The sequence below is a fragment of the Apis cerana genome, linkage group LG6 (assembly GCF_029169275.1).
Source record: "Apis cerana isolate GH-2021 linkage group LG6, AcerK_1.0, whole genome shotgun sequence".
NCBI classification, from domain to species: domain Eukaryota; kingdom Metazoa; phylum Arthropoda; class Insecta; order Hymenoptera; family Apidae; genus Apis; species Apis cerana.
In genome coordinates this window covers 2435476-2450413 of record NC_083857.1, presented here as the reverse complement: position 1 = coordinate 2450413, position 14938 = coordinate 2435476, and the positions used below count along the sequence as shown (strand labels likewise).

General features: G+C 30.8%; 2 protein-coding genes across 2 annotated transcripts in view; one reads left to right on the top strand and one right to left on the bottom strand.

Annotated features, from left to right (window-relative positions):
• On the bottom strand, positions 1-5251 carry LOC107993530 (uncharacterized). Its single transcript, XM_017049989.3, has 2 exons — positions 2875-5251; positions 1-605 (listed from the first exon to the last, which is right to left on the bottom strand). The coding sequence occupies exons 1-2, from the start codon at positions 3555-3557 to the stop codon at positions 119-121; spliced, it is 1170 nt and encodes a 389-aa protein (XP_016905478.1). The 5' UTR covers positions 3558-5251; the 3' UTR covers positions 1-118.
• Positions 5252-6138: 887 nt separating this feature from the next.
• LOC107993500 (uncharacterized) overlaps positions 6139-14938 on the top strand; it is a 10339-nt gene continuing 1539 nt past the window's right edge. The window contains exons 1-3 of the mRNA XM_017049947.3: positions 6139-7633; positions 9992-10911; positions 11456-14807. Of these exons, the coding sequence (XP_016905436.2) occupies positions 7495-7633; positions 9992-10911; positions 11456-14807 (4411 nt within the window). The 5' untranslated portion in view covers positions 6139-7494. The remainder of the gene's footprint in view (positions 7634-9991; positions 10912-11455; positions 14808-14938) is intronic.

The window sequence follows — 14938 nt, the reverse complement described above, 5'->3', positions numbered from 1 at the left end:
TATCTTTAAAATATTTTATTTCTTCTGCAAAAATAATCCATTAACTGGTAATAAAAAAAGAAAAAAGAGAAAAAATATATAATAAATCGCTGATTGAAATCGGAATAAATTAAACAGTTCAGTTAAAATCGTCCAATTGTTCCAAGAGTAGCAAAACGCGAGTGAGTTCTTCGTCAGTAATGTGATCTAGAAATGACAGAACGACGCCGGCGAAGAAAAATTTGTCCACGATGTCTTCCCTGAGTCGTTGGCCATCCACTTCTGGATATTCAGATTTGACGGTGTCGATGTACAGCGTCAAAATTTCCTGCACCTTCGACGAGCCATCCTCATGCGTCACGTTATACAGCAGAATGGGCCCAAGATCGACAGCCGGCGAACAATATCTCATTGTTTGCCAGTCGATCACCTTCGCGCCGATAGGTTTCCCGTTCTGATATTTGAACAGCAGATTATCGTGCGAAAAATGGCCGTGACATATTGTGGAAACGTCGTTCACCTCCGTCACGATACCTTTCACGATTTCCATTGGATTCTTGTTTAATCTCCGTTTCATCTTCTCGGCAAAGGCTGAGTTCGATAAGGATTCAAGGATGTCCAACATTCTGCAATTACATAATTCGTTGTGCTGCGCAATTATTATTACACAATGATTACATAATTTTGAAGAGAGTTTGATATGTAAATAAAAAAATTTGAAACATGATTTTCCCACAATCGGCGGTATAATTAGGAAGAGAGGAGATTCTGTGTGTAAAAATAAATTAGAAATTTATATGTAAATCTGTATGTATGTATCCTGTAATTTTTACTGCATATTCTCCGAAGGAATGATTCGAAAATAAAATAAAATTAAGAATAAAAATTTAACGATATATCTTTGCAGTATTATATTATATTTTAAAATTTAAATTTATAATTAATTATTCTATTCCGAGAACTGCATGATTTAACAACAGTAAGATGTATACATGTTCGAAAGTAGTATATTGATCTACAATATGTAAATTATAATATGTAATTATATTAAAATGCATGAGAATTTTGAGTAATAAAAAAATTTTAATCTAAAGAAACAAGAATTTAGAAAATGTTTGTGAAAATATCGTATATTCTTCGAGTTCAAACGAAATAAAATATTTTTAATAGTTTGTCTTATGAGATCTATTAACGTTTATTATTGTTATTCAATTTTTCTTCTTAGTAAATCGAAATTGAGAAAACGAATTGAAATTTCAAGGAATATCCTTCCGAGATATGAAAAGTTAAGATCATTATTAATAAAATCACGAGATTGTGATACTCGATATAAGTTCAGATTTTCTAACAAATTAATTATTAATGGATTGACGTCAATTTGTTGATGATTTCAAACTCAATCAATTTTGGATTCTGTCCAGTTCAATTGCGCTCCGATTATTACACTAATACAGAAGTTGCTATAGCATTGGTACTGACATCGATAATGTTAATATTATCGGTCTGTGATATTAAATCGATCAACGATGAGATTATAACGTATGCAATACAATAATTTTTTTATAATAATAATTAGAGACATAAAAAATGTACATACATATTTTATGATCTAATAAAAATTTATAATGAACAATTTATAAATTTATAAATTTCACATCAGATTTATCCTCTCTTTTTTACTGGATGCAAATGCAAATTCTTTTATATTAATCATGTGGATATTTATTATAACAACAAAGTTACAAATTTAAAATTTTTAATTTTTAAGTTATTGATGCAAAAGAAAAGTTTATATTGGTATAATCCAATAACTTTTCAATATAATATTTTATAATATTTTTTTATTTAAAATCGTAATTCTTATCGATACTTTTTTTTGCGACTTTTATCACAAGGTATATTAAAAAAACTAAAAGATAAAGTCTAAAAGAAAATTTAAGATATATCAAGATCCTAATAATATATTTACAAGCCACGTTGATTATAAGTGTTGATAGCAATGATAATAGATAACAATAAGATTTTTTTAAAATTACAGTTCTAAATTTACATTGTTTGATTAAAATTCATGGCAAAATTTATAATCCTTGTAACTATTTTCACTCTGTCACTGTATATTCTTTAGCAAGAAAAAGTGAAACGTTTATTTAATTGGATTATTAAATAGCGTTAATAACACTTAATTAAAATCAAAAAAATTCATAATTATTTACGTTCCTTATTAATTTCCTCATCATATTACATGGAAGAAAGATTTTGATTGATGATTAGAAGAAAAGAACGGAAGCTGTAAGATGTTTGGTCATCGTTTATAACAGTATATTATTGAGAAGAAAAATTATACTGTTACAATCTTTCTGTTGGATTTTTTTAGAGATATGATTTATACTTTTCATTTTATGATAAAGTATAAGTATATTTTTGATCGTGAGAAAGATTCGATGAACAAAATATTTCTTGTGCAAGCATAAATAGATATTTCTACTTTGGAGATTATCAATCACCATAGGTTTATAAATTTAATGTAATCACACAATATTTCTACAGCTTTTTCTTTTCTCTTAGAATATGAATTAATTAATTTAAAAGTTTGTGATTCGAAATATCGTTTAATCAGGATAAATTTTTCAAAAAACAAGATTATAAAAACTACATTACATTATCTATTATCAAAAAACATACAATAGACATAATGTCTAATATCTTCAAGAATTAATTCTAAAATTCAGCTATTAATATTATTAAAAGTGTCATATATTTTTTATTCGATAAGACAAACACTCAAATATTACTCTCCTTCCAACATTTAAACAATATCGTGTATATACCAACAAAATCTCTGCTCTACAATGTTGGCACAAGCATTCCAACCATTTCCAAGAAAGGATCAATTACCTAGTCGATCTCTTCTCATAATGGAGCATAGCCTCCTCGGTGAGGGAAATTTCAAGAAGTTTCGCCTCGAACTCCCTGAAGATCCCTGGCTCGGTCGCCTTCAGCCTCAACCCCCTCGCGTGAAACTTGGCCAAAACTTGCACGCATAATTTCAAATGATTCTCGTCCAATTCACCGTCAACCTGCTTGTAATCATCCTTCTCCAGATCCTCCAACACGATCACGGTCCTTCCGTAACGACCGAGGTCGGACAGGTAACACTTTGGAACCAAATCAGGGCCGTATTTAGGGGCCATCTTCGAGTAGAACATTTCCTCGTTCTGGAACGCGTCGAACGCCGTTCGGCCCGTGTGCTCTGCCCCCTCCTCTGGAAGCAATTTCAAAACTAGTGGGAAGCTACGTGGCTCGCCGGAGAACTTGACCACAACCGTGACGCGATAAATCTCGCTGCTCCGGCTCAGCTCATCGAGACGAATCGTGGCCGAGTCGAACTCGACGAATTCCCTGGAACTCGGCTCGCAGAAGTAGCGATCGTGCACCATCTCCGGAAGCAATTCGTGCTCGATGAAGGCGATGCTCCTCTCCCAAATCTCGTGAGACTTCATAGTTATGGAACGTTCTTCGAGATCTAGATCTCTGAAGCAACGATCTCTGCACGAGTCGAGTGACTGATGATTATACATGAGTCAACAGTAATGGCGGCAATGTTTTCCTTGCGCTTATCGAGAGACTTATTAATGCAACACAACGTCCGAACAACGAGGGTATCAAATTTTATTGGACGTTTAAAGTTCAAACGTCGCGTTGATTGATCGCGCGAGTCAACAATAATGGCGCCGGCGTTTTCTTGTTAATTGCAAGAGATAACTTTTAACGTAAGGAAAGAGAGCGCAATGCTGAGATCGAAGCCGGTATCTATTATATCTGGTGTCGATGAAATTGGGACGATTTGATAACTTTCCTCGTAACGATAACGAAAATAACTGGAACACGTGTACAAACTATGATCTGTATATTTTATACACTTCCCCGGCTTCACATTGATAATTCACTTTCTGTGACGAATGCTTGCGAATTAAATACACTGGGTCGATATTTTCCAATACCTTCTTACCGATATCGATTATTTTCGATCGACACCTATGTTGACTTCGACCGACGCGAGATTGATTCTCGTTATGGATACGTGTCAAATCGGTCGTGATAAATCGTGTAGTATATCGGTTCACATCGATGTACGCGTCGCGACGAGCTGGTCGCAAGTAGCCAGCTGGAAATATCGTAGGAGAATCGTTACGCGTGCCGGCCCCCCTCGCTGGCCAAGATAATGAAGGCTCTTATCTTCTAATGACGTCACAAACAAGCTTACTCCATGATGCGACACGCTCGGAGACGGTTTACGACTTGACGAACAGTTCGCGAATGGCCGACGCGAGAGTGAATTCAGTGATATTTTTGCTCGATTTTAATCATTTAAAGTTTCTTTGATAATTTGTTAATAAATGAGCTTTTTACGAAATAAGTTAGTCGATTGTATGAATAATCGGAACATGTGTTTGAGTTGACAATAGAACTTATCGAACAGAACATTGTTATTAGGAGTTATGGTGTTAAAAAATTCTACACTGAGTGAATCTGTAATGTGTGACCACTTTATAAATGATAATGATTTTTAAGAACGAGTTGAATATTTATTTTACATATAAATAATTGTAATTATAATGTAATTATAAATAAATATATGTAATTAAATATCTTGATAAATTACAATATTAATTTTGTTAAAAACATTTTCATGTTTTAATAATTTTTAGAAAACTCAATAATATATTTGTGTGTGTATGTGCCTTAATTGGCCTTAATTTTCAAGCCATGTGTAAAAATGATGGTACTATTGAAACTTCTATTCTATTGGATTTGAAAATAAAATAAAATGTAAAATGTAATTGGACAATCGAAATTACAATGATATACCAAATGTGCTGCACATTTTAGCTGGCTACCATACGTATAATAAATAAAGCATCTTTCACATACGAGAAAATTCAATGTAGTAATGGAAATTATTTTTTGCAAATATCTCGAAAAGAAAGACCGATAGCTATACATAAAGAAAATAATATTATATTATTTATATCTATTATTCATACATTATATATATTGTATGGTTAAAAATAGATTATATATCTAAAATACATGAGGATATTACATTGATGTTATTTTTTTATTTTTTATATTTTATTTTTATCTATAATGAATATAAAGATCATATTCTTTATATACGTATTTTTTTTAATAATATAATATATATATTTTTGTTTTAGAAATATTTTATTTAAATGTTTGAATTAATTTATAATTTAATAAAATTATAAATTAGAGTTCAAGTTTTACTTTTATTTTATTGTATTTTTGAGTACAACATATTTTTTATATATACATATATCTTTGATAGTATTTACATACGTATGCTTACAATATTTTCCAAATATTTCTCAATGTAATAAAATTACAAATTAAAGTTTAAAAAATTGAATATTCCTTTTATTTCTCAATGTATTTTTACTTGTGAATAGTGAATATAAATTATCACGTTTTCTGCATATTTTTAATAATGTATTATTTGTTTGACTAAATTTATTAAAACTAGTTCAAAATAAGAATTAATATATAGCATGTTTTATTAATTCAATGTTTAATTAATTCGGAGAGATTGACGAGATCGATGAATTGCAAGCAAGAAAATTAGAATAAATAGAATCGTGGATACGACAATTATAAAATGAAAAAATTTTTTAGAAGGCGATCCATTGAATTTCATAGGGTCTTTGCAGCGCAACGACATAGCAATACGAAAAAGCTCCAACAAGTGATTTTAATTCTAACGTGATTACTTTGGTAAATCCTGAACTAAACGGAGCTCGTCCTTTGTCTTTTAAAAGTTTTACTTTGCCTCATTTTAATACCAGATGAAACTATTTGAACTTTACTGCGATTCACGTGCTGGTTCTTATTGGTAATTGAAATTATTGCAAATTTAAAGTGAATTCATTTCATAAAATATAGAAAATTTGCACACAATTTGATAAGAAAAATTTAAAATATTTGAAAATTAATTTCAAATATCAAAGATTTTTAATTTTAATTTCTAATTTTCTTCTCTTTCTCTTTCTCTCTCTCTCTCTCTTTCTCTGTGTCTGTCTCTCTCTATTTCTCTTTATTCTTCTTATTCTTGTTCTTTCATAAAAAGAATTTTAGTTCTCAAACATTAAACGTAACAGAATATTAAGTTCAATAATTTTATAAAAATTTTAATTAAAAAATTGTGTATCTTTATAATTTTTTTTAATCTTTCATTTCTTTTTCTTATTATAAATAAAATAAAAATTTTAATAAGTTTAAAAATTGATTTGGATACAATTTTTTCGTTTTGAAATCAATTCTGTTGAAATATAATTGAAAATATTAAAATTCTTTCATTTAATATTGAAGTTCTTTTCATTTGGTCGTAAAATTTTACCATTTTTGATCATATATATTTTTTAATAATAAATAGAATTTAATTACAGAGTTGTCTCTCTAATTTGTTCTATTCAAATGTTCAAATGTTCTAAATATTATATAGTTGAATTATTGCAATTACTTTAATTATTAACCATTTAACAAACGCTTTAACATTTTATAAAGGAGAATCAAGTCCTCCAAACAAGTATACAACACATCATTAAATAATATAAATAATTATTAACATAAAATAATACAACATATTACTTTTATTTAAAATTGTTTTTCGTAATTAGTTTTTTATTAACATTTATGCGTTCATAGTATTTCTATTTATATGAATGATTCTATTTCACGAATTTTTACAAATACTTCATTTTGTTCTTAATATTCTTATATGATCTGAATTATAGACAATTGTCCAGTTTAGAGCTCGTAATTCGAATCTGATTGAACAGAAATTATCCATGAATTGGAAATAAAGAAAAACTCCAATCATCAAACGTTATACTTTTCGAGTTTTTCGTGGAGAACTTTGAAGAAGAAAGTTTTTAATAATAATTAGTTCAAGAAAGCAACTAAATGAAAGAAATGGAATTACATCAAATAATATCAGTATTTAATTATGTATTTAGAGCGATTAATATTGTAGATGTAATGCTATCACGTAATGTTCAGGTCACCATTTATCTTAAATAAGTAGAAATATCACAAATAAACAAGTGTCGATAAATAAATGGAAAAATGGAATCTATTTTGTTTCTTTTTCTCGTTATTTTCTTGAGAACGAAGCGAAAATGAAAAAAAAATAAAAAAAATCTTCTAAAGGATCCCCTCTCAAAGTTGACACTTAAATTCAAGACACATTGTACAAAATTATATTCATATGCAACTTCATGCACTCATAAAGTGGAATTTATCAATAGCCCAACCGTCACCCGTAAACCAACACCAAATCCAACAATCCCTTCAGGTTTCCGTAATTCAAAATTCCATGTGACAGGATCGCCACGAAACCCGTGAGGCAACACTAAATTTAATACTTCAAAATAACCGCACGGGTTTGTGGTGCGAAATCCACAGAAAAATACAGATCCAACTGACATAACCTCCTCGATGATGAATATACCTTACAATATACAAATGTCAACAGGCGTGCCCAACGTGCCTGAACAAAGCAGGGTATTCCAACAACCCCGAATGGTCACGCAACAAATGCAAACTGCCCCTTGTATTTATTCGACAAATCCGCAAGGTATTCGTGTTAACAAAAGTTATTAACAGTTCGTACACGTATGTAACGTAAGGTGTTGATGTATTCGTGGGAGATCTTTGAGTATCAATTATAAGGATCGAAACGAATACAAAATTTGGCATATAAAAATAATTTAATTAAGGGTGATTTATTAATTAATTATAAGTAATCGAAGTTTGTTCCTTTTATTTAAATTGTTTATAATATTAGATTGGGAACAAATAAAATTAAATGAAATTGAAATTAATAAACTATTAGAAATATTTTAAAGTATAGAAATATAATGTAATATTTAAAAAAAATAAAGTATCTCAAATTTTGATCTAATTTAAAAATTGACGTAAAACAAAGATTTCATTAAGGTACAACAAATTAATTTGGAAAAACTGAATTCTAAATTATTTGCAAAATTTTAAAAATAAAAAAAATATTTATTAAAATATTTATTTTCCTTTGCAATCAAATGTAAAAATATAGAAACTATAATATTGAATAAATATTGATTTTTTCTTCATATTTTTCATTATTACATTATAATCAATTGTTTTTCAAAATCTTTGTAAAATATAAATTTATAATCATTTTTTTTTAAGTTATTCATAACTTATCTTCTCATCATTTACTATATCATTATCTAAATAATATAATCTTTAAAATATATAATATTCCAAATTAACAACATAATATTAAAATTTAAAATTTCGTGTCATATTTTATATTCTTGGAATATTTCCAGAATTCATAAAATTGAAAAATAAAATGAAAATACAAATAAAAAAATTAAATAATTTACTTCAAAATTTTGATTATATTTCAACTATAATTTCAACGATCAAATATTTAAAAATTGAAAAACTTTTGGAAATTCACGTTTTATTCTTCTGCAGATTAAATCGAAAATATTAAAATTGCAAATTTTTGCGCAAACATCATTCGCTTTTATTATTTACGATATTACAAATTAATTAAATAATATTAATAATTTTTTAAAAACTTCGATATTCTAAATTATCAACAATATTCCAAATTTTCTATTCAAAAATCAATTTTCGTTTGTTTTTAGCTTTTAGAATCAAATTCCAAAAGATATCCTACGAATATATTAACACCTTGTATAGGATATCTATCTGATTATCGAAAGAGATGGGATTTCGATGGCAAATATCGCTTTTGAGACCGTAAATCACGGTCGACCAGATTGGATTTAATGAAATCCTTTGAGAAACTAATGAAGGTTTTTCATTGCGGTACGCTGATACGAATTTTGTAATTTTTTAACATATTGCCATTGTCAGAAACCAGTAGTTAATTAGTTTTTTGTTTTTTAATTTGAAAAATATTAGATTAAAAGGATTTATCTTTAAAAAATTTAATTGAGTAATATAATATATGGTTAAACACGGTATAAATTTTCGCACAAGCTATAAATTAAAAAATTTTAATCTTTATTTTCGATTTTCGTTTTTATATAGAATTATCTCTCTACAAATTTGGTTACAAAAAAATTATATTTTGAAAAATTTTGCAAAAAATATTGTAAATATGGATTTTGTATCATTTTGATTGAATCAAGTAAATACAAATTGTAATTTACATTATATTTTGAATAATTCTTTCGTTGAAAAAAATTAATTTTAATCTATGCATATATTATCGATTTAGAATTGAATATTTCAGTAAAAGATGTATTCGGGATTTCACGTTTAAAGAAAAATCAGTTAGAACTTTTTTAAGCATAATAAATTGTTTCTAAAAGAATGCTTCATAAAAGAATGTTATTTTCAATACATCAAAAGAATTTTTACGATTACGATACAATTTTCAAACCGCTTTGTATCAATATTCTTTTTTCATAAAAGAATATGGTTACCTTAAGAATTTTTTAAACAAAATATCGTGAAAATTTTAATCTCTTTTAATATATTTTTACTTTATCAATAATTCAGATCTCAGAAACAGTTCCTTTGCATCATTTATATCATAAAATATAGATTATACTAAACGTAATTTAATAGATAAGAAATTCAAAGTTATTATATCATATTTAATATATATATAATTATTTGCAAAAGTGTTCTTTTCTTCGATTTCGATCTTAAAATACGTTATCAAGCTGAACAACATTCTGAACAATTTTCGAAATATTCACAAAATATTATCAACACCTTTATGATAAATTCTGTATAGCTATATATATGTTTCAGTAGTTTTCCTTATGATTAAAATCGAATGAATAAAAAAAAATTCAGAATCATCTATTTCGAGATCATCGAAATCGACGAGAAGCATTATACTGTAAATAATCGATCCAAATAAATATTCCAAACCTTCTCTAATCTCAACAAATTATCGATACAGATCCGTTCAAGCAACCGTGCTACCAATTCCATCAAGAGGATGCATACATGGCGAATCACCAGTACCAACCAAACCCCGTGCAAAACCCGAAAAGCTCTTACCTGCCAATGTTTCAACAAACATATCCCAACATACCTACATCTACAAACGTACAAACACAACCAAATTACACTATCCTCCCACAAAATGTTCTTGACCAGATACGCAACTGCGTGAACGGGGCGAGTTCCATATTTATTCTGCCGGCCACCTGTCACCAACAAGCCAGTCAAACCGCTCAAGGAAACCCAATACACCAGCAGACAACAGCACAATTGACGAATGTCAATCCATCACAACCAATCTCCTATCCACCCTCCTTCTATCCCTATCCTATCCCTATGCCTATCTACAACTCGTTTGGACAAGCTCGCGTTCATTGCTCGCATTGTTGGCAAAACAGACAAGCAACCGGCAAGGGCTATCCACACGGATGCTGCTGCCACATGCTCAAGGTAGAGGAGGAGCATCATTGCACACCTACAGACGATGACACTATTTGCTCGAAACGGAACTGTCCAGCTTCCATAAGTCTTCAAGCATTGGCATCGCAATTTTTGACACTTCCAGGGATTATATCTTGTTGCGCTACACGTTTGATCCTGAGGAGAATACCTGGCTCTAATATAACGACCACCATGGAGGAGACGATGGAGAAGGCCCAAATGTGTCTAAATACCCTTAACAAGGAACAGTTGCTGTCCGAAGCGAGGGGCGCGCAGCAGTTGAACGCCTTGATCAATCTTCATATGACCACGAATCCACCGGCGAATATTATTCCGTTGCTCACGCTGGTGCAGGTGAAGGTGAACGTGCTGAAGGCGCAGGTCGAGAGTTTGATCAACAAGAAGGTGATGGAGTGTCAGGGATATGGGTATGAGGTGGGTTTCGTTTTGTTAAGCGATTTGTATAAGGGGCCTTGTTGGGTTTTAGAGAGACGGACCTTCAGATTAAATTAGAAATTATTCGTTTCTTCTGGTTCAAGAGAGTTAAATTTAGTTGTTTATGTTGTAATATAAGAAATGTCCTGTGTTTTTGTATTTATCTATTGCATTGTATCTATTCGAGAATTAAATTATATATATATACATATATATCTGTATAAATATATTTTACTCCATCTCCATTTAATTTGATTTCATTTTACTCGTCGTAAAATCATTTTCAATAAGAATTCATTCCTTTTTCGGCCTCACCATCTGTCTTTCTTCGCTTCTGATAATCCCAATGAGACATTGACGACATTCACAAATATCATCGTATCACACAATGTATCGTGCAAAACTCGGTCGAATTAAATTACTGCCGAATCATTCTCGTACTCATCATAATCTTTGACGAAGAAAAGCTGCGAGTAATAATAAAAATACGCCGTTTCCCCTTCCTCCATTCGCATCCCATTCATCAGCTCGTCGATGTTTCCAGGTGGAAACCGCCGGCCCCATAGATCCAGCCGTGCTCTGCACCAAAACGAACGAGGAGTTGCGACACCTGCTCGCCGTCTTGAGGCAAAAGGAAACCGACGAGCAACTTAACGTGAACTACTCGCCTTATAGCTCGCAAAGAGTGATCGCCGAGAGCCGTTTAATCACCGTCCGAGCGAAAATCCGGCAAGTGGAGATGGAATTCGATAGAAGGAGAAGTGTCGCGATACCTCTGCCTCTGCCCACCCTCACCTCGAGAGCCATCCAACAATTCTCCGAATCCAGATGCACATTCGGTATCGCGGACGCGCATCTGTTCGAGCCTTGCGTCCAGGGCAGGATATTCGAGTCGCCCGATCCGTTTTCGCATTGTCCCCGCAGCCATAAGAAGCTTTGCCTGCAACCACGTGAATATTTCCAGGACTCGGTATGCATAAGGCGAAATGTTAAAATAAGGGATACGTCTGACACTGGAACCGCGATGCACAAAGACACGGGGACGGGGGAGAGTGCGAAGAGCACGAAGGAGAAAGGGGTTGAATCGAAGTCGAGCGTGGAGATCTGCACCTGTGAGACGACTTCGTCCGAGGAGAGTATTGATGAGGATAAAAAAAAACTCCGATTAAATATCGGCCAAAAAGGAAACGCCAATAATTTGGAACGTGCATCGTTGTTGAAACTGCCGCCCCACGTCGTTACGAGAGTTGAGGTTTGCAAGGCTGGAGAGTTGAAAAAGGTGAGGAGAGAAAGAGAAGAAACGGATGAGAGAGCGAAAGAAGCGTTGAGAAATGATGAAATCGAGAAGATTTGTGAAGAAAAACCGATAGACACAAAGACAGTTGATAGCAGAGAAACGACTAAAATTAAGAATGAGATTAAAATGTTAAGAATTGAAGAGAAATCTGAAATTATTGGGCCGATTCAGGTAAACGTTAAAAGTAGGGAAAGTGTGAGAATGTGTAAAGACAATAAGACCGATGTGTCAAAGAAGAAGGTGTTTGATTGTAAATACATTTCCATTAAGGAACCAGAAGAAAGTGAGGAGCATGATAAAAAGAAGATATTTCATGTAATCAAGGAAAGAAGAAAAGAGAATCAAAAAACGAAAAAAGCATCAGAACCAAAATTAGAAAGCATAGAAAAAGATGATGCAGATGTTTCGATTAAAGATGAACCAGTGGAAAAAACAACTAAAACCAATGAAATTGAAGTGTCAAAGAAGCAGGTGCTTGATTGTAAATACATTTCTGTTAAGGAACCAGAAGAAAGTGAGGAGCACGATAAAAAGAAGATATTTCATGTAATCAAGGAAAGAAGAAAAGAGAATCAAAAAACGAAAAAAGCATCAGAACCAAAATTAGAATTAAAAAGCATAGAGAAAGATGATACAGATGTTTCAATTAAAGATGAACCACTGGAAAAAGCAACCAATGAAATTCAAGTGTCAAAGAAGCAGATGCTTGATAGTAAATACATTTCTATCAAAGAACCAGAAGAAAGTGAGGAGCATGATAAACAGAAGATATTTCATATAATCAAGGAAAGAAGAAAAGAGAATCAAAGAACAACAAAAATTAAATCGGAACCAAAATTAGAATTAGAAAGCGTAGGAAAAGATGATGCAAATGTTTCAAATAAACCAGTGGAAAAAACAACTAAAAGCAATGAAATTCAAGTGTCAAAGAAGCAGGTGCTTGATTGTAAATACATTTCTATTAAGGAACCAGAAGAAAGTGAGGAGCATGATAAACAGAAGATATTTCATATAATCAAGGAAAGAAGAAAAGAGAATCAAAGAACAACAAAAATTAAATCGGAACCAAAATTAGAATTAGAAAATGTAGAAAAAGATGATGCAGATGTTTCCATTAAAGATAAATCAATAGAAAAAACAAGTAAAAGCAATGAAATTCAAGTGTCAAAGAAGCAGGTGCTTGATAGTAAATACGTTTTTATTAAAGAACCAGAAGAAAGTGAGGAACATGATAAAAAGAAGATATGTCATATAATCAAACAACTTAAAAAAGGGAGTCAAAAAACAAAAAAAGTTACATCAGAACCAAAATTAGAATTAAAAAACGTAGAAAAAGATGATACAGATATTTCAATTAAAGATGAACCAGTGGAAAATACAACTAAAGCCAATGAAATTGAAGTATCAAAGAAGCAGATGCTTGATTGTAAATACATTTCTATCAAAGAACCAGAAGAAAGTGAGGAGCATGATAAAAGGAAGATGTTTCATATAATCAAGGAAAGAAGAAAAGAGAATCAAAAAATGAAAAAAGCATCGGAACCAAAATTAGAATTAGAAAGCATAGAAAAAGATGATGCAGATGTTTCAATTAAAGATGAATCAGTGGAAAAAACAACTAAAGCCAGTAAGACTGATGTGTTAAAGAAGATGGTGTTTGATTACAAATACATTTTTATTAAGGAACCGGAAGAAAGTGAGGAGCATGATAAAAAGAAGATATTTCATATAATCAAGGAAAGAAGAAAAGAGAATCAAAAAACGAAAAAAGCATCGGAACCAAAATTAGAATCAGAAAGCATAGAAAAAGATGATGCAGATGTTTCAATTAAAGATAAACTAATCAAAAAAACCAGTGAGACTGATGCGTCAAAGAAGCAAATGTTTGATTATAAATACATTATGGAAGCAGAAGAAAGTGGGGAGGATGATAAAAAGAAGATATTTCATGTAATCAAGGAAAGAAAAAGGGAGAGTAAAAAAAGGAAAAAAATTGCATCGGATCGTACAAAATTTGAATTAGAAAACTTAGAAAAAGATGATGCAGATGTTTCAATTAAAGATGAACCTGTCGAAAAGACAAAATTCGCTTATTTTCCTTTCAAAAAATTGAAAAAATTAAAAAGTACAATTTCGCTTTCTACGCATGCTCCAGACAAAGAAAACGCAAATGATGATAAAGTTGAAAAAGATGATGAAGTTGAAAAGGATGATGAAGTTGAAAAGGATGATGAAATTGAAAAAGATGAATACAACGAATTCGAAAAGAAAAATGTAAAGAAAAAAAATGTACAGTTCGTTTCTACAATGACTCATATAAAATATGATAAAAATTTTGGCGATTTTTACGGATGGGATATTAAAGAATATTCGGTTCAAAATCAATGCAAAGAAAACGATGAATATGATTCTTCGAAGGATGTTAGTAAAGAAAATGAAACTGAAAACGATGATATGTATTTTCTTTCAAAGAACTGCTCCATTGTATCTGGTAACCAAAAATGCGAATTAATACCAGTCTCTACGAGTATCGAAATGAGCAATATTGAAAAATGTACAATTGCTGAAAAAATGTTCCCAAAGAATTGTCGAATAAATGGTAAGTAAATCACGATAAATATCTTCTTCTATAATTCTAGAACGTATTATATTTATTAAAATAGGATGTTAAAATAATATGAAATATTTAAACAGCTTATATTAACTTTAAATATACTAATTTTATATTCG